The sequence below is a fragment of the Pantherophis guttatus genome, chromosome 2 (assembly GCF_059756535.1).
Source record: "Pantherophis guttatus breed Tessera chromosome 2, ASM5975653v1, whole genome shotgun sequence".
Classification (NCBI taxonomy): Eukaryota; Metazoa; Chordata; class Lepidosauria; order Squamata; family Colubridae; genus Pantherophis; species Pantherophis guttatus.
Window position 1 is genome coordinate 198,948,351 of NC_142064.1, and position 24,501 is coordinate 198,972,851.

The 24,501-nt window shown below is 38.3% G+C and overlaps 1 protein-coding gene across 2 annotated transcripts in view; it reads right to left on the reverse strand.

Annotated features, from left to right (window-relative positions):
• GLRA1 (glycine receptor alpha 1) overlaps positions 1–24,501 on the reverse strand; it is an 80,570-nt gene that overhangs the window by 20,541 nt on the left and 35,528 nt on the right. For both annotated transcript variants that reach the window (XM_034402014.2, XM_087887520.1), the window contains exons 3-4: positions 15,323–15,390; positions 1,290–1,513 (exon numbers count right to left, since the gene is read on the reverse strand). In XM_034402014.2, the coding sequence (XP_034257905.1) occupies positions 1,290–1,513; positions 15,323–15,390 (292 nt within the window). The remainder of the gene's footprint in view (positions 1–1,289; positions 1,514–15,322; positions 15,391–24,501) is intronic.

A 24,501-nucleotide genomic window follows, 5' to 3' on the forward strand; every position in this document is an offset into this window, starting at 1 on the left:
ATTGTATTGATGTCAAGGGCATTTAATTATACTGAACAATTATTGAGAAAGGATTTGGAGCTGACAAAATGGGATACCTCTTTTATAAAAGAAGTAAAGAAGAATGCACTTTCAGTTTGCTTCTAAGCACTCTAAACTAATTAAAATTTGATAACCTAATTATAATTAGTTTATTCTACCCCTTTGCAGTTTACGTCAAAAATAAACATATTCAATCTTTTAAAATCGGATGATGAGCCTCAAGCTTTGATTCCACATCTTATTTAGGACAGGATAGACTGTATAGGTAGCCCTCGACTTACAATCATTTGTTTAATGAAGATTTGAAGTTACAACACCACTGAAAAAGGTGACTTATGATCATTTATCAGACTTTTGACAGTTGCAGCATCCCAGTAGTCAGGTAATTAAAATTCAGATGCTTGGCAACTGTTTTATATTTATGACAGTTGCAGTGTCCCAGGGTCATGTGATCATTTTTTGTGACTTGACAAGCAAAGTCAATGGGAAAGCCAGATTCACTTAACAATCCTGTTACTAACTTAGTAACTGCAGTGATTCACTTAACAACTATGGCAAGAAAGGTTGTAAAATAGGGGAAACTCATTTAACCAACGTCTCACTTAACAACATAAATTTGGGGCTCGGTTGTGGTCATAAGTTGAGGAGTACCTATACATCTTATTTAGAAAAGCCAACAAAGTTCTAGGCTGCATTAACAGAGGGATAGAATCAAGATCACGTGAAGTGTTAATACCACTTTATAATGCCTTGGTAAGGCCACACTTGGTCGCCATGATGTAAAAAAGATGTTGAGACTCTAGAAAGAGTGCAGAGAAGAGCAACAAAGATGTTTAGGGGATTGGAGGCTGAAACATATGAAGAATGGCTGCAGGAACTGGGTATGTCTAGTATAATGAAAAGAAGGACTAGGGGTGACATGATAGCAGTGTTCAAATATCTCAGGGGCTGCCACAAAGAAGAGGGGGGTCAACCTATTCTCCAAAGCACCTGAAGGCAGGACAAGAAGCAATGGATGGAAACTAATCAAGGAAAGAAGCAACCTAGAACTAAGGAGAAATTTCCTAGTGGTTAGAACAATTAATCAGTGGAACTTACCTCCAAAAATTGTGAATGCTCCAACACTGGAAGTTTTTAAGAAGAGATTGGACAACCATTTGTCTGAAATGGTATAGGATTTCCTGCCTGAACAGAGGGTTAGACTAGAAGACCTCCAGGGTCCCTTCCAACTCTGTTATTCTGTTATCTTCTGTAAAAAGGAAACATACCTGATACTGTATAGGACATTGCCACTTTTGGAGATCCGCAGGAGTTTATTATCTGTGGTGATCTCGTGAAAGTGAGCTCCTTTCTCATTAGCAAAGAACAGATCAGGTTTCCAGATGGAATCCAACATGGATGGGTCCAAATCTAGGGAATCATCTGGATATTCATTGTAGGCCAGCCTAGGATCATTCCATTGCTGCCGTAAGAAAATGTTCACTCTGTAATCCTGCATTGAAGAAAGAAAAGCAAAAGGATTGGTGAATGCCCAAAGAAAGCTCTCTGGGAAAAAAAAACCCCACCGTAATCCACAAAGCTCAGTGCAGCATGAAGGCTAGCAAAAGTCTGCTTAGGGTGAATGAGTGACCCCCTCCTCACACACACATATTAGGTCTTCACTACCAATCGGATTCCGCCCTTCTTCTGCGAGTTTCCCTGCTGGTGATATTTGACAGAGGACTATATTTATTTTTAACTCTATAGCCAAGAGGTTCAGCACAGGGCAACCAGCTATAGTCCATAACACCTGCTTCATGCAGAAACGCTCAGGCCATTCTGGAGCAAGCCAGTTCCGGGGTGCATCCAAGTGAAGAAAACATTTTTCAGGGCCATGTACAGATCAATCATCCTCTTTCAAAATGATACTAATAATTTTCAAGGTGCATGATGGTGCTTGGAAGGACGATGTCATTGAATCCTTCAGCATAATAAACTTTAAGTACAATAATTTCTAAAGAGTTCTTTGAAGTGTGCACCTTTAAATTTACTATGTAATTTTTACATCTTCACAACAGCTTTATGAAAAGGTTACCATTAATCCCATCTTTTCTATGGGATCAACTTTCTACAATCAAAAAAAGGGTAAGGCACTGAAGAGGGAAACGACTTGACTTGCAGAATGAATTAGTTGCTTAGCCAAAACTTCTGTAAGAAAAGATTAGCAGGGGCCAGCACTGAAAACTAAATTCTTTTCCTCCCAGCCAGGAGACCTTTTCTCAAAGCAGAAATTTCTCTGCTTTGCCTGAAATGAACAAAGCTTTCCTCCCAAAAGTGACATTGAAAATTCTGTTCCCCCTACACTCGTACCCAACTCAACTGGGGTCTATTTTTTTGGGTGTTGACATTCATGTTGGAGTTTTTCCAATTCTATTTGAACTTGCTGCTGATCCTGACTTTTTGACGGAGTCCTCCATTATTCTCTCTTCCACTTCTTCTTGTGAATCCTGTCTGGTGCACAAATACAAGGCAATCTAGTTCAGAGACACTGTTTTGGTCAATACTATCCATGCATTTGGTTAACTCACTGTTAATAATCATTTTAGACATGATTCCTGTTTGGAAGAAGACAAGCCCGTGGCATTAAATTTTGGGAAGCTGCCTACTATAAATAAACAATTTACTCTGATTAGCCACGAGTCTTTGCATTTCAGAAGAGGTCTTTTCCAGTTTTTAAAAATGACAGCAACAATAAGTAGAGGTTTCAGCAGAAGACAGTATAGGTAGCTCCATATGGTTTATGAAACCAACGTTTTAACTGGAAACTGTGAGAATCCTAGTCCAAACTGAATCCAAAAACACTAGGGAATTCCAGGAAAATCAAATCAGCCCTTAATAGATACATAGAAATAAAATACATTAGCAAACCAATAAAAAGAGATAATTTAAAAAAATGTTAAAAAGGAAACAAAGGATCCAAACTCATCCTCTTCAACAACCCAGATAAGTGAGGATTTACACCAGACAATCATGCAGAAAACAATACCATATTCAAGGAATTATCAAGAACATCTCCATCAACACTGGTAGAGCAGGCTACTCTGTACAGACAGGGAGATGTAGGAGATGACCAGGCTGAGCCCAAGGGTGGGGTCAAACACATCATTAGTTTGGAGTCTCTATGCCCCTGTAAAATACCTAAGCCCAGCCCTCCTTGAAGTCCAGTGCTAATTTGCCTTGACTATTAGTAGTTCAGATTCTTGCCTGAAATGAATTTGTAGTACTTTTGAACTCTATCCTGATTCCTGATTTCTTGCACCTGACAGGCGCAAACCCCACAGACCTAGTCAGAAAATGAAACATCTGCAAGCAAACAACTAAAATCAGAGAGCACCAAGTAGTGGTATCAAAAACTCTGTGTATGAAATTCTGCATATAAAATCTATGCATTGTCTCTAAATCACCTCCTCTCTCTGAAGATGTGTAAGCAGAACTTTAACCTACACAGAACTCCAGAATTCAGAGGTAATATGTGTCTGAATGTCGGATGCTGGATATTATATACTCAAAAGAATAAGAGCCTGGTGGCGCAGCAGACTAAAGCACTGTTATTAACATGTTATTAACATCAGCTGCCTGCAATTACTGCAAGTTCAAATCTCACCAGGCTCAAGGTTGACTCAGCCTTCCATCCTTTCTAAGGTAGGTAAAATGAGGACCCAGATTGTGGGGGCAATAAACTGACTTTGTATAAATATACAAAAGTATGAAGGCTATTGCTTAACGCATTGTAAGCTGCCCTGAGTCTCCGGAGAAGGGCGGCATATAAATCAAATTAAAAAAAAAAAAAAAGAAGAATTTGGGTGGGTCAGTGTGTGTGAACAATATGTTGCATTTGTTAGAAGCATTTAGACACAGCTTGTCATGGCTTCTGTGGATGAGCGCCTGTTCAAGATTAAAACAAAATGAGGACTCCCATGATTCCATGAAATAAGCTAGTAACACCAGAACCTTCCTATGTGATGTCTGGCAGCTGAATCTGATCCAGGTATGGAAGCACATGAGAATCTGTAAGGAAAGATCCTTTAGGAACTGCAAGTCTTGCCCCCGAATATTAGTTCCAAATCACCTCTAGTGAAGTTTGGCTGGAGATTTTGATGGTACGTGCAAAACAACCCACCTGGGTACAAATCTGAGAATACTTAAGAATATTGCTGACAGCAAGTTGTTTCTCTGTTCGCTTGTATTTGATTTGTGATTGGCTATACTTTGTGTTTGTAGGCTGAGCTTAATTACCAGCAGCATAGCTTCCTGCATTGTGCTTACTCATGCTGCTTTTTCTGGTTGTCAGTGGAACAGCTACTGCGGTCATCTACGTATGTCTCTTCTCTGCCTACCTCTTTGTTTGCCAGTATAATCTAGATCTGAGCCTGATTTAGCTGTTTAAAGTAGCAAATCGAGACAAATTGAATGACATTTGGATGACACAAGAATTGTAACTTCTGCTTAGTCACAAAGATGCCTGCTAACCCCATCTGGTCATCCCCCTTTGTTCCATGGCAATGCCTTCCTAATGACTGCTATTGGCTTGTTTAAGAGGCTACTAAATAGCTCACTAGTTTATGGGGTTCCTCCATCCAACTGCAAAACCAGACAGTGCTGCAAATTTTATAGGCTTGTTTCATAATTTAATTGGAGCTTGTCTCACCAGCTCCGCTGAGAATGATGTCTGCTTCTTAATCTCATGTCTTTACAACTCCCTTGAGCATCTCCAAGCCAGGTGAAGCCAAAATCTTTTATCCTGGACAATGGGTGGCATCTTTGGCTTCCTTTGTCTGGCCAGGGACTCTTTTCTGACATCTGTTCCTTTCCTCCTCGGCCTCAGAGGACAAAAGAAGCAGGTGGTATTTAATAAACAAAAAAGAGGCAATAAAATCTCACAGTCCCTTCCTTCATTTGCATTTTTGATGGGTTTGAGGAATGCCAGATCGTAAACCATTTCCACTGCCCTTGACCAAATTAATTGTTAGGATCAGGATTTATGTGTTTTGTTTAGTACATCTCTTCTTTTGGAGGACCTGAGACAATAAAGAAGATGAGAAAGGAAAGGTGTGGACCGAAACAATGATATGTGTGCTCATTGCTAACTAATATAGAACCTGCTGATTGTTTTCTTTGTCGTTATGTAAGTCAATGGGCCTTAGAATTACTGTCTATTTGGGAAACATTTAAGTTTAGCTTGTGGAGTACTAAATCAGATTGTGAAAAGGATCTTGTGACTGCTTAAGAAAAGGATTCTCTAAGGCAGACTTGGAAATGTATCCAAATCAGTAGTGGAATTCAAATTTTTTTACTACCGGTTCTGTGGGCATGGCTTGGTGGGTGTGGCGTGGCTTGGTGGGCATGGCTTGGTGGGCATGGCAGGGGAAGGATACTGCAAAATCTCCATTCCCACCACACTCCAGGGAAAGGATATTGCAAAATCTCCATTCCCACTCTGGGGCCAGCCAGAGGTGGTATTTGCCGGTTCTCCGAACTACTCAAAATTTCCGCTGCTGGTTCTCTAGAACCTGTCAGAATCTGCTTGATTTCACCCCTGAAAACAAGGAACTAAGTAACTAACTAAACTAAACTATGACATTAGGTTAAGCCCAGAAGTGAAATATCTGTACAGATATACAATATACAACCATCATATATTTTAAAAAGAATAGACCCTTTTGAGGAAATGTGGATCTACATTGATATGGAAGGCATTGTGCAAAGGTTCGTGTTTTGGGAATGTTTGAAACTCAACTGGCAAATAATTTCATATTTATTATATATCTGGCATTTCTTTTTTTTTTTAATTAGATTTATATGCCACCTTTCTCCGGAGACTCAGGGCGGCTTACAATGCACTAAGCAATAGCCTTCATTCTTTTGTATATTTATACAAAGTCAGCTTATTGCCCCCACAAACTGGGTCCTCAATTTACCTACCTGAGAAAGGATGGAAGGCTGAGTCAACCTTGAGCCTGGCGAGATTTGAACCTGCAGTAATTGCAGGCAGCTGTTCTTAATAACAGGGTGCTTTAGACCACTGTACTACCAAGGTTCTGATAGAAGTTCAGAGGTCTCATTTCATTTTGAACAATTTTTCAGTCCTAGTGGCACTGCCTAATTTCTTCCTACCAATGGATCTTCACCTCCAGTTGAATGGGCATGAAGAAAATTATACTTTTTGCTATTTGAGCCATGGTGGCACAGTGGTTAGAATACAGTAGTGCAGACTAAGTCTGCTGATTTGACGGCTGCCAGCAGTTTGGCAGATTGAATCTCACCAGACTCAAAGTTGACTCAGCCTTCCATCCTTCCAAGGTGGGTAAAATGAGGACCCAGATTGTCCTCGCAATATGAAGACTCTGTAAACCGATTAGAGAAGGCTGTAAAAGCACTGTGAAGCAGTATATAAGTCTAAGTGCTATTGCTATTGCTACTTACAAGGAGTACAAACTTATGTTTCCATATTCCAATTAATTAGCCATTTCTTCTTCCTAAAAGTATGATGTCTCTCAGATAATGGTTCAGTTGCTGAAGGCAGCTAATAATGTGATCAACCTTAAATACAACTAATCAGCTGCAGAGGTTAGATGTCAGGATAGAAAGATATGGGAAAACCTGGAAAAGGTAAAAGCATCCTGAATCTCTGCCAACAGCAGCCACTTGAACAAATCAAATAAATGGATCTGCCACCCTCACTTTTTTTGTTTGTGAAAATCGGTGATGGCTGCAGTCAGTGAAAATCAATGTAATTGATCTAATGGCCTGAAAGCAAAATACTATTTTGCTTATTTAATTATAATTGCTAAGATCTGGCAAGTCAGTTTTGTTCTTGTGCTGATTTCACATGAGACACAAAATAAATGTATATTATAAAGATGATGCCAGGACATAGTGATGGACATGGGGCTGTTCCTTCTAGCCAAATAAAAATGCTACCAACCATTGGTAGTCTGCTGGTCTTTGAGCCAGCAGAAAACTCCCAATACAAAATTTGCTGTTCCCACTAATAATCCCTATGAATTCTCAGGCACTATGCTGATAAATGTTGCTGCCCTTATTTATAGTGCTCATGACATATTAAAGAGAAGAACTAGTGGATTCTCCTAGCTTTGTTCTCCTCATTTCTTATCAAACATTAACAGCTGATGGGAAAAGATTCACCAATTACTTTTCTTAATGTGGGATGGCCTGAGGGAGGTGAGTTTGGACAGGTAACTAGACTGGTCAGTTTAGCCATTTGTTTAAATTTGTTGTGGAGTGTCCAAAGAATTTTTATCTCAGGGCAACTAAGGCACAATCTGGTTCTGGAGGACCCTACAATCCAGTGGTAGGTTTCAAATTTTTTTACTACCGGTTCTGTGGGTGTAGCTTGGTGGGCGTGGTAGGGGAAGGAAACTGTAAAATCTCCATTCCCACCCCACTCCAGGGAAAGGATACTGTAAAATCTCCATTCCTTCCCCAATCCAGGGGAAGGTTACTGCAAAAATCTCCCTTTCTAGCTGGGACTTGGGAGGCAGAGAATAGATGGGGGCGGGGCCAGTCAGAACTTTTACTACCGGTTCTCTGAACTACTCAAAATTTCTGCTACCGGTTCTCCAGAACTGGTCAGAACCTGCTGAAACCCACCTCTGCTACAATCCTCTTGCACTGATGATGTTATCTAGTTGAGTAATTAAACGTCTCAAGCAAACAAACAAGCTCAGAGACCATAAAGAACCCCACGGTTCAACCATGAGTTACAGATATTCTCTGCTATTGGTGGAGTGCATCACCTTGTATTCAAGGAAAAAGTTGTGTTGGGATAGGGAAGAAACAGCTTCTTTCTGACTAAAATAGTTAAGGACAACTTAGGCTTCTTCAGGAATGGACTGTAGATCAAATGGAGGTAACATCCTTATTTAATTTTTACTTATTCTTTTCATGTATTCAAATTATGTTTATACTGTTACCTGTTATCTTACATATGCTTGACAAATAAACTTTTGATGATTATGATATGATCCTGATTGAAAAAAAAATGTCCCTGGACATGCTTATATCAGAATTTGATATGAAGGTAGAATGGCTTGTGTTATTGTGTTGCATACTGAAATAACACAAGAATGGCTTGCTGGCTTTGAGAACTTAGTCTAAATAGAAGTGGGACCATATTGTTTTAAGGTGAGAAGTTAAGGTACTATATGCAGAAGAAGAAATTTAATGGGATATAGCCAATAACAAACATTCAGGTTTTTTTCATGGACCTGTGAAATTGGGTTGTTCTTACATCTTTTTAAAGGATCTTTTAACAGCAGTCACACATAGTATGAAAAGCTATAAAGGAAAGTTGCTGCCAAATTAGGAATATACAGTTTTCTTGGCAACAACATGGAAATAGTTTGCCATATTCTTCTTTTGGTTTTTTTTTTTAAATTTTCCGATCTAATCTACTGCTTTAGGATTTCTAGATAGTTCTCCATCCAAATATTACTTCAGTCAGATTTGTTCAGAATCAGCCAAGGCTGGCTATATGCTATTGTGAGAAAGCCCAAATGAAATTTATAAGGTGGACATAGATCAGACAGACAGAAAGACAGAAATATAGAGAGATAGATATGAAGATTTAAGTCTTATGTACCCCTAATAGCATGTTCAGGGGCAAATATGCAGATTTTCTTGGGTGATGAAATCTAAACAAGGCAGGAATTCCATTTTAATATGCAGCCCTGATTGATGCAGCCCTCTACTGCAGGTAGACAGTAGAGAATGGAAGTGAAATGGACTAGAGTTCTCTCTGCTCTCCTGTTCAGTTGGCCTGCAGATTGTTAGAATGCATGGATATTTTTCAAATAATTGGCTGAAAATGGAGTAGCTCACAGGAGCCAGAAAAGAAAAGAATTCCTACCGGTAGGTTGCTAGACCACCCATACACTCAAACATTGCAGAAGAAAAGACTAAATTTGATCCTGTTTCAAATAAACTAACGAAGAGCCAGGAAAACAGACAACTCAGCTCTTGAAATGATTGGATCAGCCAGTTTCAATGCCAAATCTAAACTGGTCCAAAATCATAATCTGGCAGTACCCAGAGGCTCAATGTCTTAGCAATTTAGTTGAAAACTGTCAGTTTCAGTTTAGACCTGAACTGCAGTGGGAAAAAGTCAAGAATGGATGGACACAGCTAAAGCAGGTATTCCCATCTCTTTTGTATGCTTTTAACAACAAGGGCATACACAAACAAGATTTACTGTATGCCTGTGATGAACATTGTCATGCCTTCGAGTGCAAAAATTAGTGCATGGGTGACAGAGAAATATTTTCCAAATCACTTCCTTCTTACACACCAGCTGTCTCTTTGTATTTTACATTTTCAAAAGGGCTACTACAATAATTTATGCTCTCTCACAAGCGTAGGCTTTTTTAAAAAAATAGTCAAAATAGGCTACAAAAAACCTGATGCTTGGGATTCTATAAGGTGGCAGAGTTTTGTAAGGCTGCTGCTTATCTTTCAAGAGTTCTGTTGACTTTGGCTATTTGATGGGACGTGCCTCTCTTTAATTCAACCTATGTATTTGCAGCTGCAGTAGAAATAGAAAGCAACAATAATTTACCAGGCATTGCAAAGAAAATGTCAATAAGCCTTCAAGGGAGACCAAATCAAGGGAAAGCTTCTGATCCTAAATTGGAATATGACATTTTTAATATCTCCTGTTTACAAAAAATACTTTGTATTGGATTGTGAAATTATAGGATGGCTAACTATGATTTTTCAATGAATTTACATCCAGACTCTACTTTCTTGAGTTCTCTCTATTACCCTTTTGAGCAGCAGCATTTGTTCTTGGCTCCCTAAAGAGTTATAATATGGATGACTTTAATCTATTTAAAGAGAAGTCATCCATAATATATCCATAGATCACAAAGTCATCCATAATATCCACAGATCACATAAGGGCACTGCTGAATGAGGATACCAAATGTCAATGCATGGTCTTTAAAAGTTGCTTTCTATCTCCTTACTTTGAATTGGTTAAAGGTCTTTTCATTATTTCAGACTGGATATTACTAATTCTATGTGACTCATCTCTTTACATGTTGTATATACTGCATTCATAACGTTTTCATCTGACTTTCTGCTTCTAAACTTTATATTATAGATACATAGCAGGATCCCAGTGCTTGTCCCAAAGTTTAGAACATTTTGGTAAGGTAAAAAACAGCCATTTATTGAGTTTATTTATTTGTTTATTTAAAACATTTATATAGCTATCTTATAACCAGCTTATAACCAGCTCTGGCCAGCTCCTAATCAAAAGTTAAAACAGCATAAAAGTCATACTAAAACTATAAAAACTATACATGCTAAAAACAAAACCTGCTGCCAAGTCATCTCATTTTATCCTAGCCCTTGAGGGAAAAACCAGATCTTCAAAGCTTTATGGAAGGCTGGGAAGGCGGTAGCCTGCCAAACTTCGGATGGAAGGACGTTCCATAGAACAAAGGCTACTATGGAAAAAGCACACTTTCTAGTTCCCATAAATGGCAATATTTCGGAAAAGGGAATAGGAGCATGCCAACCCTATCTGATTTGGTAGGACAGGTAAATGTCCTTAGGGAAAGGTGGTACCACAGATAACCTGGTCCTGTACCATGTAGGTCTTAAAGGTGACAACCAGCACCTTGAATGGGACCTGGAAAGAAACCAGATGCCATTGCAGCTTGCGCAACAGATGGGCAATCCTAAGGGCCCTCTTTACTATGCATTCTACACCAGTTGAAGTTTCTGGGTGATCTTCAAGGGCAGTCCCACATGGAGCACATTGCAGCAATTCAAATGGGAAATGACCGAGTGACTGTACTCAGTGCCTAGTGATTGCATGTTTCACATTGCCTTCCTCAGGGATTTTCTTTGTTATAACTCCCCAAGCTACCCTAGAGCCTCGAGATCCCCCATAACCTCTTATTCGCATACTATTCAAGTTCTACCATGCTTGCCTTATTGCTACTTGCTGTACCAATCATCAGCAGGTAAACACGCCATCTTGACTTTAGAGATCCCCTCTTTAGGCATTCTAGGAGAAGAGCCATGTTTATGTACGGTAGCCAAAAAAACAGAAGTTGTCTAGTAGCATCATTTCTGACTAACACATTTTATCAAATTGAAAGCTCATTAAAAGCCTTTTGTTACAATGCTTATGCTTTACAAAGTTTATGGTTTTATTAGCCAGAAAAAGTGCTATCGGATTCCTTCCCATAATTTAGGTATTCCATCAAAAAAGGCTGCTCTTTTGTGTTCCTGCTCACCACATTACAGAATGCTCCTCTAAATAACATTTAATTAAACTGGAGGATTCACTTCCATTAGATGATGATGGTTTTAAAAAGAGACTGACCAAATTCATGATGGACCTGGCTATCAATATTATTGTTTGCATGATTGTACAGTAGTATGCATCAACTGCTTGGAACAATAGGACAATCATCTTACTGTCTGTGCTTGTAAGATTTCTGAAATGTGTATGATGCTGAATGCTAGACCAGTAGTTCAAATGACTTTTATAATGGCTTGATTGCATTCTGTCTGTAGTGTTGGATCTCAATCAGTAGTTTTACATGCAGAGTCCTCCTTGATAGGAACTGACACTAAGTGTCTTCTTGTACAGCTTTCATGGTAGAGGACAAATTGGGCATTCATTATCTGTGCACCATTGAGCAATGAAGCTACTTGGTCTCACTTATGGTAACAGCTTGCATCGCTGGCAGCCGGGCACTCAACGATCACACAGGATGGATTTCAGTTGTCTTTCCTTCCACTGCAATTATTAATAAAGATAAGAGTTGCCCTCCCTTGCAGTTGCCTTCAGCTTCCACTCAAACCCCTTCTAGGTGGTGGTGAATTGACTTTTATGAGTGACAAATATCTAAACTGATTAGCCAAAACACAAGAAAACTATCCTTAATAAAATGTAATGGGTTTTTTCCCCACACTTTGGTGCCACACATTGGGTGGTAGTAGTAGTGATAAGAATTCCCATGATTCTTAAACTCACAGTTAGAACCCAAATTATCAGAAATTACCCAATCTAAATACTGTGATATTTGTTGGATGAATAGATAATAACAGGAGTGGGTGGGATGGCAAACTACAAGGGATAGCACTTAGCTGCATCTTCCACAGCACAATTTAGTAGTTGAGATTCACTGCACTGCAATAAGTAACAATCACCATTTAGGTAGTTAGAGCAATGCATCTAGCAACTGACCAGCACCAAATATCTACATATTTGTCCCTAAGAACATTTTGTTTATTATTTATATACCACCCATCTCACTGTTGAAGTGACTCTGCGTGGTTTACAAGTAAAAAATAATAAAATCCGCATAAAAGTCTATACAAAAATAAATAAGTTAAAAAGACAGAGAGAGCACCTTCAAGCCACTAGCCACCCACAGAGTTGCATCCTATTCTTGGATCCCCATACTAGTTGACAGAACCAGACCTTAACACTCTTCACGAAAGTCAACAGAGTGGGGGGCCAACTTCATCTCGGACGGTGTGTGTGTGTGTGTGTGTGTGGAAAAGGAGATGTTCTACAGGACAGGGACAACAGCAGAGAAGGCTGTCTTCCTAGTCTCTATCTGTCAACATTTTTTTCACTGATGGAATCGGCAACAAGCCCCTCCTGCCTGACCAGGTGGGACAAGTTGATGTAACTTGTAAGAGCCAAGGTGGTGCAGTGATTAGAATGCACTATCACAGGCTACTGCTGACTGCCCACTGACTGCAATTTGGCAGTTCGAATCTCACCAGGCTCAAGGTTGAGTCAGCCTTCCATTCTTCCGAGGTTGATAAAATGAGGAGTCAGATTGTTGGGGGCAATGTGCTGACTCTGTAAACCATTTAAGAGAGGGCTGTAAAGCACTGTGAAGCGGTATATATAAGTCTAAGTGCTATTGCTATTGCTAACTGGGATGATATGGTTCCTCAGATAACCAGAGTCCATGCTGTGAAGAGCTTTCAAGATCATAACCAATATTGTACTCAATATAGCTTGTGCAGTAGAGATGTTTCATGCGTATTCCTAGTGGCACCCAACACTACCTCTACTGCTGCGTTTTGCACCACCTGCAGCTTTCAGATGCTTTACAAGGACAGCCCAGTGGGGTTTTTTTTTTTGGATTTCACCACTTTGGATTTCAAGCGTGGTTTGGTGGGCGTGGCAGGGGAAGGATACTAAAAAATTCTCCATTCCCACCCCACTCTGGGGCCAGCCAGAGGTGGTATTTGCCGGTTCTCCAAACTACTCAAAATTTCCGCTGCCGGTTCTCCGAACTGCTCAAAATTTCCCCTACCGGTTCTTCAGAACCTGTCAGAACCTGCTGGATGTTACCCCTGGGACAGCCCCATGTAGAATGCATTGCAGTAATCCATTTGATACAAAGAATGAGAAATGTTTGTTGATATAGTATTAGATTAAGATCGTTAAGATACCTTTGCTGCTCAGAACCATTCCATATACATCTCCCTCCTTTAAAAACTAGATAGATATATGGATAGATGCATAGAGTCCCGACTCCTTTCTTTGTTGCTTATTTTGTGAATTGTACCATTGGAATCCTCATCCTCAAAAATTCTATGCATTTTCTGTGTAATTTGCCCTCTTATCCTCCCTAATGTTTGAGGAATATTGATCTGCTTGCCAGAATTTTCTTTCTTGTATCTCCTGATAATCTCTCCTGTATTTATAGTCTTTGTGTTCTATCCAGCATTTATTATCCCCTTTTGTAATGGTGAACTCATTAGACCTTTACATGGTAATGTAATAATACCTACCACTTTGTGTGCTGCAAAGAGATGGTCTGAAGCATCTTTAAATGTCAACTTTAATGTCTTATGTGCGAGCTAAAATTCCCAACACTGGCATTTTAATAATCTTTCCAAATAAAAAAAGGAAATTATAATAACTGTGTAAATTTCAACCCAAGAGGATAAGTATTCATACAGTGATCCCAAAACTAAAGTAGAGCCATCAAACTCTGTTGCCTATATCTGCTCAGAAAGCCGGCTCTTTGTTTTTCTACAAAAATGACCTGCTAATGCAATTTTCCACTTCAAAATAAGTCTTTCAGAATACTAAAATAGTTCAGCGTGGCTTCTTATTTCCACCGCTAAAATGAATAATTCCATTAGAAAAATCTGTGTTTCAGTTAAAACAAATCTTAAAGTGTGTGTGTGTGTGTATGTGTATGGGGGGAAATTCCTTCTAAAGATGATAATAATATCAGCTTTGTGATCCGATGATGTAAATGCTTTGGGTTTCTGCCTTCCTTTTATATTTTAAATAATGGGTCCATGGAATTTTATGTGCCACACTCAAATTGATGCACAATGCTAATATATTAACCATATGAACCATTGCAATCATGTCCCTGTACCAAGCTGAAATAATGGCACAGAATGTTATAATCAGTATATACTTGATATACAGGTAGTCCTTGAGTTACAACAGTTCATTTAGTGACCGTTCAACGTTATAACGGCATTGAAAAAAGTGACATATGGCCGTTTTTCACATGACCATTGCAGTATCTCCATGGTCCCATGATCAAAATTTGGATGCTTGTCAACTGACTCATATTTATGATGATTGCAGTGTCCAAGGGTCATATGATCACTTTTACAACATTCTGATGAGCAAAATCAATGAGGAAGCCAGATTCACTTTTCAACCATGTTACTAATGTAACACCTGCAGCAATTCACTTAATTCACTGTGGCAAGAAAGGTCATAAAACAAGGCAAAATTCACTTAACAAATATTGGGCTCAGTTGTTGTCGTAAATCAGAAACTACCTCTACTGTAGTATATAGTGTAAAGGACATGGATTAGCTGTGTTTGTATTAACTTGAACGCACCCTGAAGACACTGAATCTGTAGCATTTTTTAAAGTTGGAGTTTTCCATTTTTGCCTGGTGTGAAAACCAGATTATAGGACATGACTATAAATCAGTGGTTTTCTAATGCTAATCTGTGAACTAACATAGATTCTGAAACAACCCAGAAATCAATTTAATCTGCAGCTGAATGGAGAAGTTGATTCCCTCTACTTTCAGTTAACAATGTTGGCCTCATCCTCTCAGTAAAAATACAGCCAGCTTGGGATTCATTGCTGATCAAAGGAAAAAAATAAATAAAAGATGGGAACAGGGAATCAGTAACATATTTTAAGGGTATAATAAGTTAAATGTCAGTGTTGACTTGGAAGTTTGCAGAGATGACATGCTTCATTCTACTTACCATTGTTGTTTCTGCAATAGATCCAAAGCTGTTGATGAAAATATTGCAGCTCACATTCACTGCTGGACCTGTAAAACAAATAAAGGCTGATAGCATCTGTTGGGTATCAATCCATCAAAGAACAATAGACTATTACAGTTGAATTAAAGTATAGTTGACAAGTACAGTTGTCTCTTACTGAATCCATTGCCCTAGTATAAGTTATTAGTATAAGTTGCCCTAGTATAAGTTACTAGGTTACCATTTATTAATGGTAATAAATCTTTTCATTTGACAATATTCTTCTATTGCCTTATACGAGATCAGTTTTGTAGTTTGTGAAGACTTTTCCTAATGCCTCTGCTTCCCATTTTGGCATCACCAGTGGCTGTTTATACATAAAGACTACATACATACTTATCATCCATGCACCCAAACCTAGTTGTATGGTGATTTGACATAGGAACCACATTGTAACCATATTTTTCATTATACACTTAATTTATGCAGTTGGAAGTTGCTACACTATAAAAGAAAGGTTAGATTGTGAGGAAGGCAGATGTGATTTTAAAGTGAAAATTAAAATTTTAAAAAGAAGCAATATATTAATTGTGTAGAAAAAAAATATTAACTCTGGTTCATAGATTCATAGAGTTTTAGAGTCAGACGTACCTTAGAGGTCCCCTAATCCAGTGGAACATCTATTAAGGCATTTTGGAGACATGGACCTCTATTTGAAGACCTCCAATGTAATATGACATATAATGAGATAGCCTATTCTACTGGTTGACAGCTCTTATTGTCAGGAATTTTCTTCTAGCATTTAAACATAATTTCCCCCTTGGCCCCACTTGCTTAATTGCATTGTTCCCACCTAGTTTTTGGAGACATGCCTCTAGCATGCCATTTAAAGACTAAGGGAGATCCTTATGTAGAAGTAGTTATGCACAGAAAGCTTTATATGACACAGAGTTATTTTTCTTACTTTGCCATTGCTGCCATTCTTGATCTGATTAGGATTTAATTTGATCCAACAGGATATAGGAAGCACGTTCTACTGATTCACATCTTCCTTCCTATTCACTGATCTTTGTTTCTTTTTCAGACTAACCTTTCGTTGGGAACGGGAAGGCTCAGTAGGTAAATTGGGGCCCATTTCTCCAGAGTAACATTATTTAAATCCTTTCAGCTCCTTGACTTTAGATCACAAAGACCCAGTGGACAAAAGGATTCAGAAAACCCCACATGTCCTTTCCAATAAAAGACTAACAAAGGGCATCCAAGCTGGGAAGCAGCTGAAGAGGTCCCAAGAGGAAATGACAATTTGAGTCAGAGGCTTGAATGTCTAGTAACTGAAATGATCAGAAAAGTGCCGCGTCGCGATTCGCTTGATTTCCTTTTTGTTTTAGTATCTGTTATTTCTTGGCTGTCTACTTTGGAAAGATGACAGAATTAAACAAGCCAGCAAACCTAGCCCAAATATAAATAAATCTTTGCAAATAGCAGTGGCAGACTGCAACATTCAGTAAGGATAATGTATCAATCTATATTCAGGACCAGGATATGGCTGACTGAACATGAAGGGGAAAAGGGTGAGCACAGATCTGTCTGGCTTCAAAGGGCTTGCCAGGAAACAGTTCCAGCTAATGGTCTAGGTTCCTTGAGGATTCCTTGATAAAATCAAAGGGTCAGTTCACACCTGCAGGCCAGGTGCATAGAAAAGAATCCTATAGGATTATTTGAATAGCAAGATGGGCAGCATATAAATGTAATAAATAAATAAAAAAGAATAGGGAGCAGTAGCACTATTAATAGAAGGCCAAGAAAGAGAAGATGATGAAGATAAAGATGAAGATGATGATGATGATGAAGAAGAAGCAGAAGAAGAAGAGGAGGAGGAGGAGGAAGAGGAGGAGGAGGAGAACAAGAAGGAGAAGAAGGAGGTTATTATTATTGAATGATCTGTTTTTCAGTAAACCACAGTATTTCAAAAGTTTTAAGAAATAATAGAAATGCAGAGGAGATGAGACAAATGACATGAGAAAAAATCTATCATTTGGTTAAAGTGCACTTTTCTGTGGTTTTCTGTAATAAAAGGCAAAGAAGGAGAGAGCTTATCTATGCTAGAGACTAGACTGGAAATATCATGCCAGCTAGATGTCCAAGGGCTGATTCTACCCAAGGCAGTTTTAATTGAACTAATGTTAGACTCTCAGTAATGTTTTGAAACTGTGGTGAATGCTCTAGAAATAAGAGAGGATTCAAACTTATATTTTGTAACAATATATTTAGAAAAATGTAATAGATGCAAAGGTGTATTTAAAATCAAGCAGAGAGTAAAGGATGTTAATTCTACAGCAATCCTCAAGCGTGTGCCAATCAAATAAAGAAACTGTGTGAAAACTAGTTATTGTAAAACCATATTCAAGAAAGGACAACACAACAACACTGTTAGGCAACAGAATGATAAAGCAGGCAGACAGAAACACTATCTTGATACAGAGGAGATTTCCAGAACTAACAAAAAATCATTATAAAAGAATCTGCACTAATTTGGTGAAACCAGTAATTTAATTAAGACAGGGGAGAGATTCAATTGGGCATGGATTGCAAAGCTTCCATTTATCCAGCAGATGGAAGACAAATCTGTTTAAAGACTCTCCATGACTACAGAGAAATGAGAAAGAGAGGAGAATTGGACAGTAGTTTATTTGAATGAGAAGACTAAAACTATAAAATAATAGCTATATAAGAAGAAGTTGTGGTATAGAAGCTAGGTAATACAAATTGGATTCTAGTATCTCAATCTGAGCAAGAGATCCTGGTGAAATAAATGTATATACTGTATTAAAGGGGGAAAAAATCCAATTCCATTTTGGACTCTCTAGAGCAGTGGTTCTCAACCTGTGGGTCGGGACCCCTTTGGGGGTCCCGACTCCCAATTAACCCTTTCACTGGGGTCGCCTAAGACCATTGGAAAACACATATTTTCAATGGTTTTAGGAATAATTTTATGGTTGGGGGTCACCACAACATGAGGAACTGTATTAAAGGGTCGCGGCATTAGGAAGGTTGAGACCCACTGCTCTAGAGAGTTTGGCTTTACAATGATATTGCCAGACCCATGTCAACTACCGTATTTTTCGGACTATAAGATGCACCTAAATTTACAGGAGCAAAACAAGAAAAAAATAATTGTTGGCCTCCGTGCGTCGTGTTTTCGCCCTCTCTGGTCCCCAGAAGCATTCTGCAGTGCTCCACACAGCCCATTTTAACAAAAAACAGGCCATGTGGAGCACTGCAGAGTGCTTCTGGGGGCTGGAGAGGGCGAAAACATGATGAGTGGAGGGTTCGGGAGGCCAAAAACGCCCATATTCGGTCTATAAGATGCACCTAAATTTCCACCCACTTTTAGGGAGAAAAAGGTGTGTCTTATACTCTGAAAAATATGGGAAATGAACAAACATCTATTGACCTTTATTACTGATTTCTTCAGATATATATTCAGATATGTCAATTACACATGGTCTACTATACTAAAATACAATCCATAAACTTTGATTCACTAATTTCTGCTTCACATAACTGGCTATCCCATTGATTCTTTGTTTCAGTATGCCTAGGCAATATTTGCTCCTTTCCAGTCCTGAAGGATCTATTTGGCATCTTTCTTGATTCAAGAAATGAGTATCTTGCACAGTAAATAAATAAGATATATTAAAGCATAGTAACATGCTTATTTTGTGGTCTGGAGAGTGGTAAATTGACCACTGCTCCATCCACCAGCAGTCCATCAGGCTAGATCTTTTCTCTGAAGGCTTACGAAAGACGACATCTGGATCATGGGATGTTAAATTAGAAGACATAAAGGCCTTCTCTGGTAAATTGCTTAGGCAATTTGAGGATAGCATTGATTCTACTCAGTGTGACTTTGATGCCATTATTGATTTAGACTCCCCAGTAGCAACAGATGCACACAGTCAGACAAAGACAACTCTCTACAGCATTACACTTGAATCCAATAAATTTGGGCTGCTCTAAGACCCAAGTCTTAGTCCAAGACTACATGGGTAAAAAGTGAAATCATATGCACTTAGCATAATTTCAGACCATATGAGTTTGATATAATTATTACATACAGCATTCTGTTTTTCCTTTCTCTTTTCTCTTTCTCTTCTAATGAAAGTTTGACTAGTCTGTTTTATTGTCATGCATATCCCCCACCTCACTTTCTTGTCCAATTAAGCTACACTAATAAACTAATGCCACATCGTTCAACAAAACTTTGACAATGGTATACTGTTCATTCCAGCTACAGGCTAGAAAGCTTTGTGATTTAACATAGCTAATGATTTTCTTTAAAAGGGTCTGAGATCCTGCAGGTTTGAACAAGAACTAATATGTCTCATTGGTTTTGTTTGGCAAGACTTACACAGTAAATAAACTTCACCATGCTTCAGTGTTTTTACTAAGTATGGCTGTTTGGAAGTGATTGTCTCTGGACACAAAGAGCTGCATCAGTTATAATAAAGGGAGCCTTTTTGTTTTTTTCCTCAATACTGATATAAATTCTATTCAACTGATTTTGAATTGCCAGCTGAACTTCATGCTTCCTACTTTAGGACAGTGGTGAAATTGGTCATAACCAATATTGTACCCAATGCAGCTTGTGCAGTAGAGATGTTTCATGCGTACTTCTAGTGGCACCCAAAACTGCCTCTACTGCTGCGCTTTGCACCACCTGCAGCTTCCAGATGCTTTACAAGGACAGCCCAGTTGTGAAATCCAAATTTTTTTACTACCGGTTCTGTGGGCGTAGCTTAGTGGGTGAGGTGTGGCTTGGTGGCCATGGCTTGATGGGCGTGGCAGGGGAAGGATACTGCAAAATCTCCACTCCCATCCCACTCCAGGGGAAGGATACTGCAAAATCCCCATTCCTCCCCCCCTCCTGGGGGAAGGATATAGCAAAATCTCCATTCCCTCTCCACTTTGGGGCCAGCCAGAGGCGGCATTTGCTGGTTCTTTGAACTACTCAAAATTTCACTTCATACAAAATTTTTGTATGCTGTCATGTCAAATAAGGGAAAGAAGTAGTATGTGACTCCAACCTTGCAATCCTTCCTGTTATGTTCCCATTGCAGCTGACTAGAAGCTGTGAAGAACTGGAACTCTATGATCCATACACATACATCACCCTTCCAGACTGCTTTAACATTTCATCCCATCATCATTGATTCTTGGAATTGTAGTTGCTATCAGATGAGATGGTACTCTCAAAGCAGATTTAATCATTGAACAATTACTAAGACTCTTTGGATGAAACAAGAAGCCATGACAGTTTAAACTGGTAACTGAAGTGACACAGTTTGGGTAGTCAGAAAAGCTCAGTCATATATGCAACTATATCTTTGATCAAATGCAGCTGCAGCTGAAAGTACATGATCATCAACTTTATTTTCATTGGATTAATAAATTGGAATAAAAAAAATCCACTGCATCAATAAAGGGTACCCTGGTGTTTAGGTGTGCTGATATGCCCAAATAACATCTCTTCCCCACCAGATTTTCATTTTTTTTCCCATTTAAAAAAAATAACTAAAATGGGAATCAGACAAACTAAAGCAAAATTATCAATTGTTTTCTTGCATATGAGAACATATTTATATACTGCTAAATATTAACTTTGAATAGTTACTAAACAAATGGTTATAAGTTGAGAACTACGTGTACCTCCATTATACTTAATTTAAGAGGTAAATGTTTAAATATCTGTTTTTTGCTAGAGGAAAGAACATTTGTCATATAATGTGACTTTGAAAATTCTATGAGAGCACGAAATGATCTTAACTGATCGAAACACTGTCTGTGATTGTTTGGAAGGATGATGTTTTTATGTTGTTTTTGTTTAAAAAATAAAAAAACTTTTTGAAAAAAAAAGAGGTAAGGTTAAAAAAATTACTTTAGGATTGTGGGAGGGGAAAGTTGTGGAAGAAATAAGATTTGGAGTGTCAGAGATAAAAGGTGAAGAAAAAGGTCAAGGAAGAGGCAGAGAAAAGAGAGTAGAAAAGGAGGTAGGGATGAAGAAAGGAAAAGTAACAATGGAAGACAAAGTGTGTGTGTGTGTGTGTGTGTGTGTGTGTGTGTGTGTGTGTGTGTAGATTTGCAGACTGGAACTGGAACTGATAGTAAGATGAGGACTGAATAGAACAAGATTTGGGAGAGACAGAAAAGAGAAAGGAAAGAGAATATGAAGGCTAATGAGATGGAAGAATGTTTCTCCCGCTTTCTCTAATGTGTAGTTTCTATGCAATGTAAACTATGTTTCCAGTAGAAAAGAATTTCTGTAGCTCAGGGTTGAACTGTAGAGTGCTTGGTGCTCTTTGAGCTTGGTTGTTTGCTTGCAGATATTTAATTACTAAACTAAATAACACGATGGTGTTATCTAGCTGGGTAATGAAATGTCTGCAAGTAAACAACCAAGCTCAGGGAGCACCAAGGACTCCAAACTGTGTGTCTTCCTTCCTTCATCTCTTTATGTACAACACAGCAACTTATAATAGTTCTCATATAGCCAGATAGAAACATATAGCACAGGGGATACACAGATTATATCCATAATTTTATTTGCATTTATAAGAGGAATGCTGTATAGAAGAATAGAAATAGTTTGGGGGACCAGTTTTTTTTTTTAGTCCCTTGGTTCCTTTTTTCTGGCAAGAGGAGTAGGGAGAAAAAATGCCAGAGTACAAACAGCACCACTTAAGCTAACTCGGTTAAAAAGGAGAGTTTGCGATGGCAAAATAAGAGATCATGGGGTACCAGACCTAGAACTTTTCCATGGTGGTCTTCCATCTTTGGGTCACAGACATGACATTTTTAAAAGAACTCTGGAAACTGAAATATCAGTCTGCTGTCACAGTGTGTCATAAGAATATTTTTAACATGTCACTTTATTAATTAAATGAACAAAATTGCATGGTTCTGTGATAATTAAATATTTCATTTTAATATTTAGTATTTTATTTGCAATCTGCTTTCTGATCAAAATGATCTTTCTTATTCAGAGTTTATATTGGCAAGACAAAAAGAGGAAGAAGCAACAGCATAATTCTTCTTCCCCCATCTCTTATTTTTCTTCAAAATTTCCCCAAAGACTTTCAGATTGTGTTCTGTGCAACATCAGAAACCCTAGCACTGGAGAAACATATTTTGCATCCTCTTGGAGGAAGCTAGTGAAGTTGGGTATCCATCCTTCCATCCATCCATCCATCCATCCATCCATCCATCCATCCATCTCTCTCTTTTCATCTTCTCATTTCCTACATAATTCTGTCTGCATTCTAGAACTACATTGAAGAAATGTGTAGAATAGTACACTATTTAAGTCTTATTGTAGGTAGTTTTTGTGTGAATGAGAGTTGCCTTACACAAGTGGTAAGGCTTCCTTGCTTAGGTCATTTGAGAGAGAACAACTAATTCTAGAGAGGATGCTGTGCACCAGAGTCCATACCCTATGATCTTTAAAAGCTCATAATGATTACTGGTTTTTGAACAAAGCAACCCAAAGTGAACATCTAATGAGGTATGTCCTCTTCCTTGCTTTAATTTTTTTAAAATTTCAGTCCCAAAGTTGTTTTTCAAAAGGGAACTGGACTTTCTTGCTTTTTTTTTTTTTTTTGGTGGCGGGAGATGTTTTGCTTCTCATCCAAAAAGCTTCTTCAGTTCTGGCTGAATAGTGGGGAATAAAGAGCCTTGGTGGCGCAGCAGACTAAAGCACTGTTAAGTAACACCAGCTGCCTGCAATTACTGCAAGTTCAAATCTCCCCAGGCTCAAGGTTGACTCAGCCTTCCATCCTTTCGAGGTAGGTAAAATGAGGACCCGGTTTGTGGGGGCAATAAACTGACTTTGTATAAAAAGAACACCACTTAGGAGGGCCCCGAAAGCCCTACTAAGCAGGTATATACAAAAGTATGAAGGCTATTGCTTAACGCATTGTAAGCCGCCCTGAGTCTCCGGAAAAGGGCGGCATATAAATAGAACCAATAAATAAATAAATAAATAAATAAATAAATAAATAAATAAATAAATAAATAAATAAATAAATAAATGGAAGGATTTATATTCCTTAGCAGTAGCAGTAATATTCCTTGGAAATTAGCATGCTGAAGAACAATGGACTGTCAGAGTGCTAAAACCAGATGATGGTTAAGGAAGTGAAACATCTTCAAAGAAAAAAAAAATCAGGACATTCCAGTTGCCTTTTGAAAAGCTCCTTTGGGACAACCATGACTTGGATGATTGAGAAGACATTTTTAATTTCAGAAAGAAAGAAAGAAGGAAGAAGAAAGAAACTAACTCAGTGGAATCATGATTTTATTTTCATTTGACTATAAACCATTAAACTGCTGCAGTGACTTATTGACCCATTCGTTTGAATAATATGCTCAGAGGCGTATAACTCTAAGCTCTGCAAAGCTTCTTCTGTGACTTTCATATGAATTGGATACTGATTTATTTGTGACAGATGAAGTCAGTAAACTGCCCCCATGAGGAGTTCCTTGAAATAAATCTGAAATTAAATTATCTTGGATGAAATTACAATTCAGCTGCTTTCAGTAAAGGGGAAATGTATATATTTCATTAAATATTAAAGTTTAATTTCTTTGGGGTGTATGTGCATATATATAGAAAATTTTTTCTCTAGTTTATTTGGCATTTTTTCCAATAGATTTTTCTCATAGGATCTGATACATTTTCTTTATAAGACACCCACATGCCTTTGTTCCATAACTATGGATTTTCAAAGATAAGACAATGTCGATCAATCTGAACTTGGAAAACATGAATTTAAACTCCCACAGAACTATTGATTGGCCTTGAACTTATCTGTTAGTCCCTGCCCCTCATCTATAAAAGGTTTCATCTCTTTCATGGAGGAAAAATTATCGAAATTTCTCTCATTAAAACCACTCCCTCTGTTGGTAAGTGCTAATTCAATAATAGTTGAGGATTTTCCTTGAGCCACATTGTACCAGGAGAATCTTTCAGTAGTACTTACTGGAGAAAGGCACAGCTTTGAAAACAGTTATCCCTGGGTTCTGTGATTCTTTGCATTTTATAAATGTGCCTTCCGTAACCATTATTTTTAAGTCAAAAGAGTATTGAAATGCAATTTTGCTATATTTCTTGCCTCCCAGGA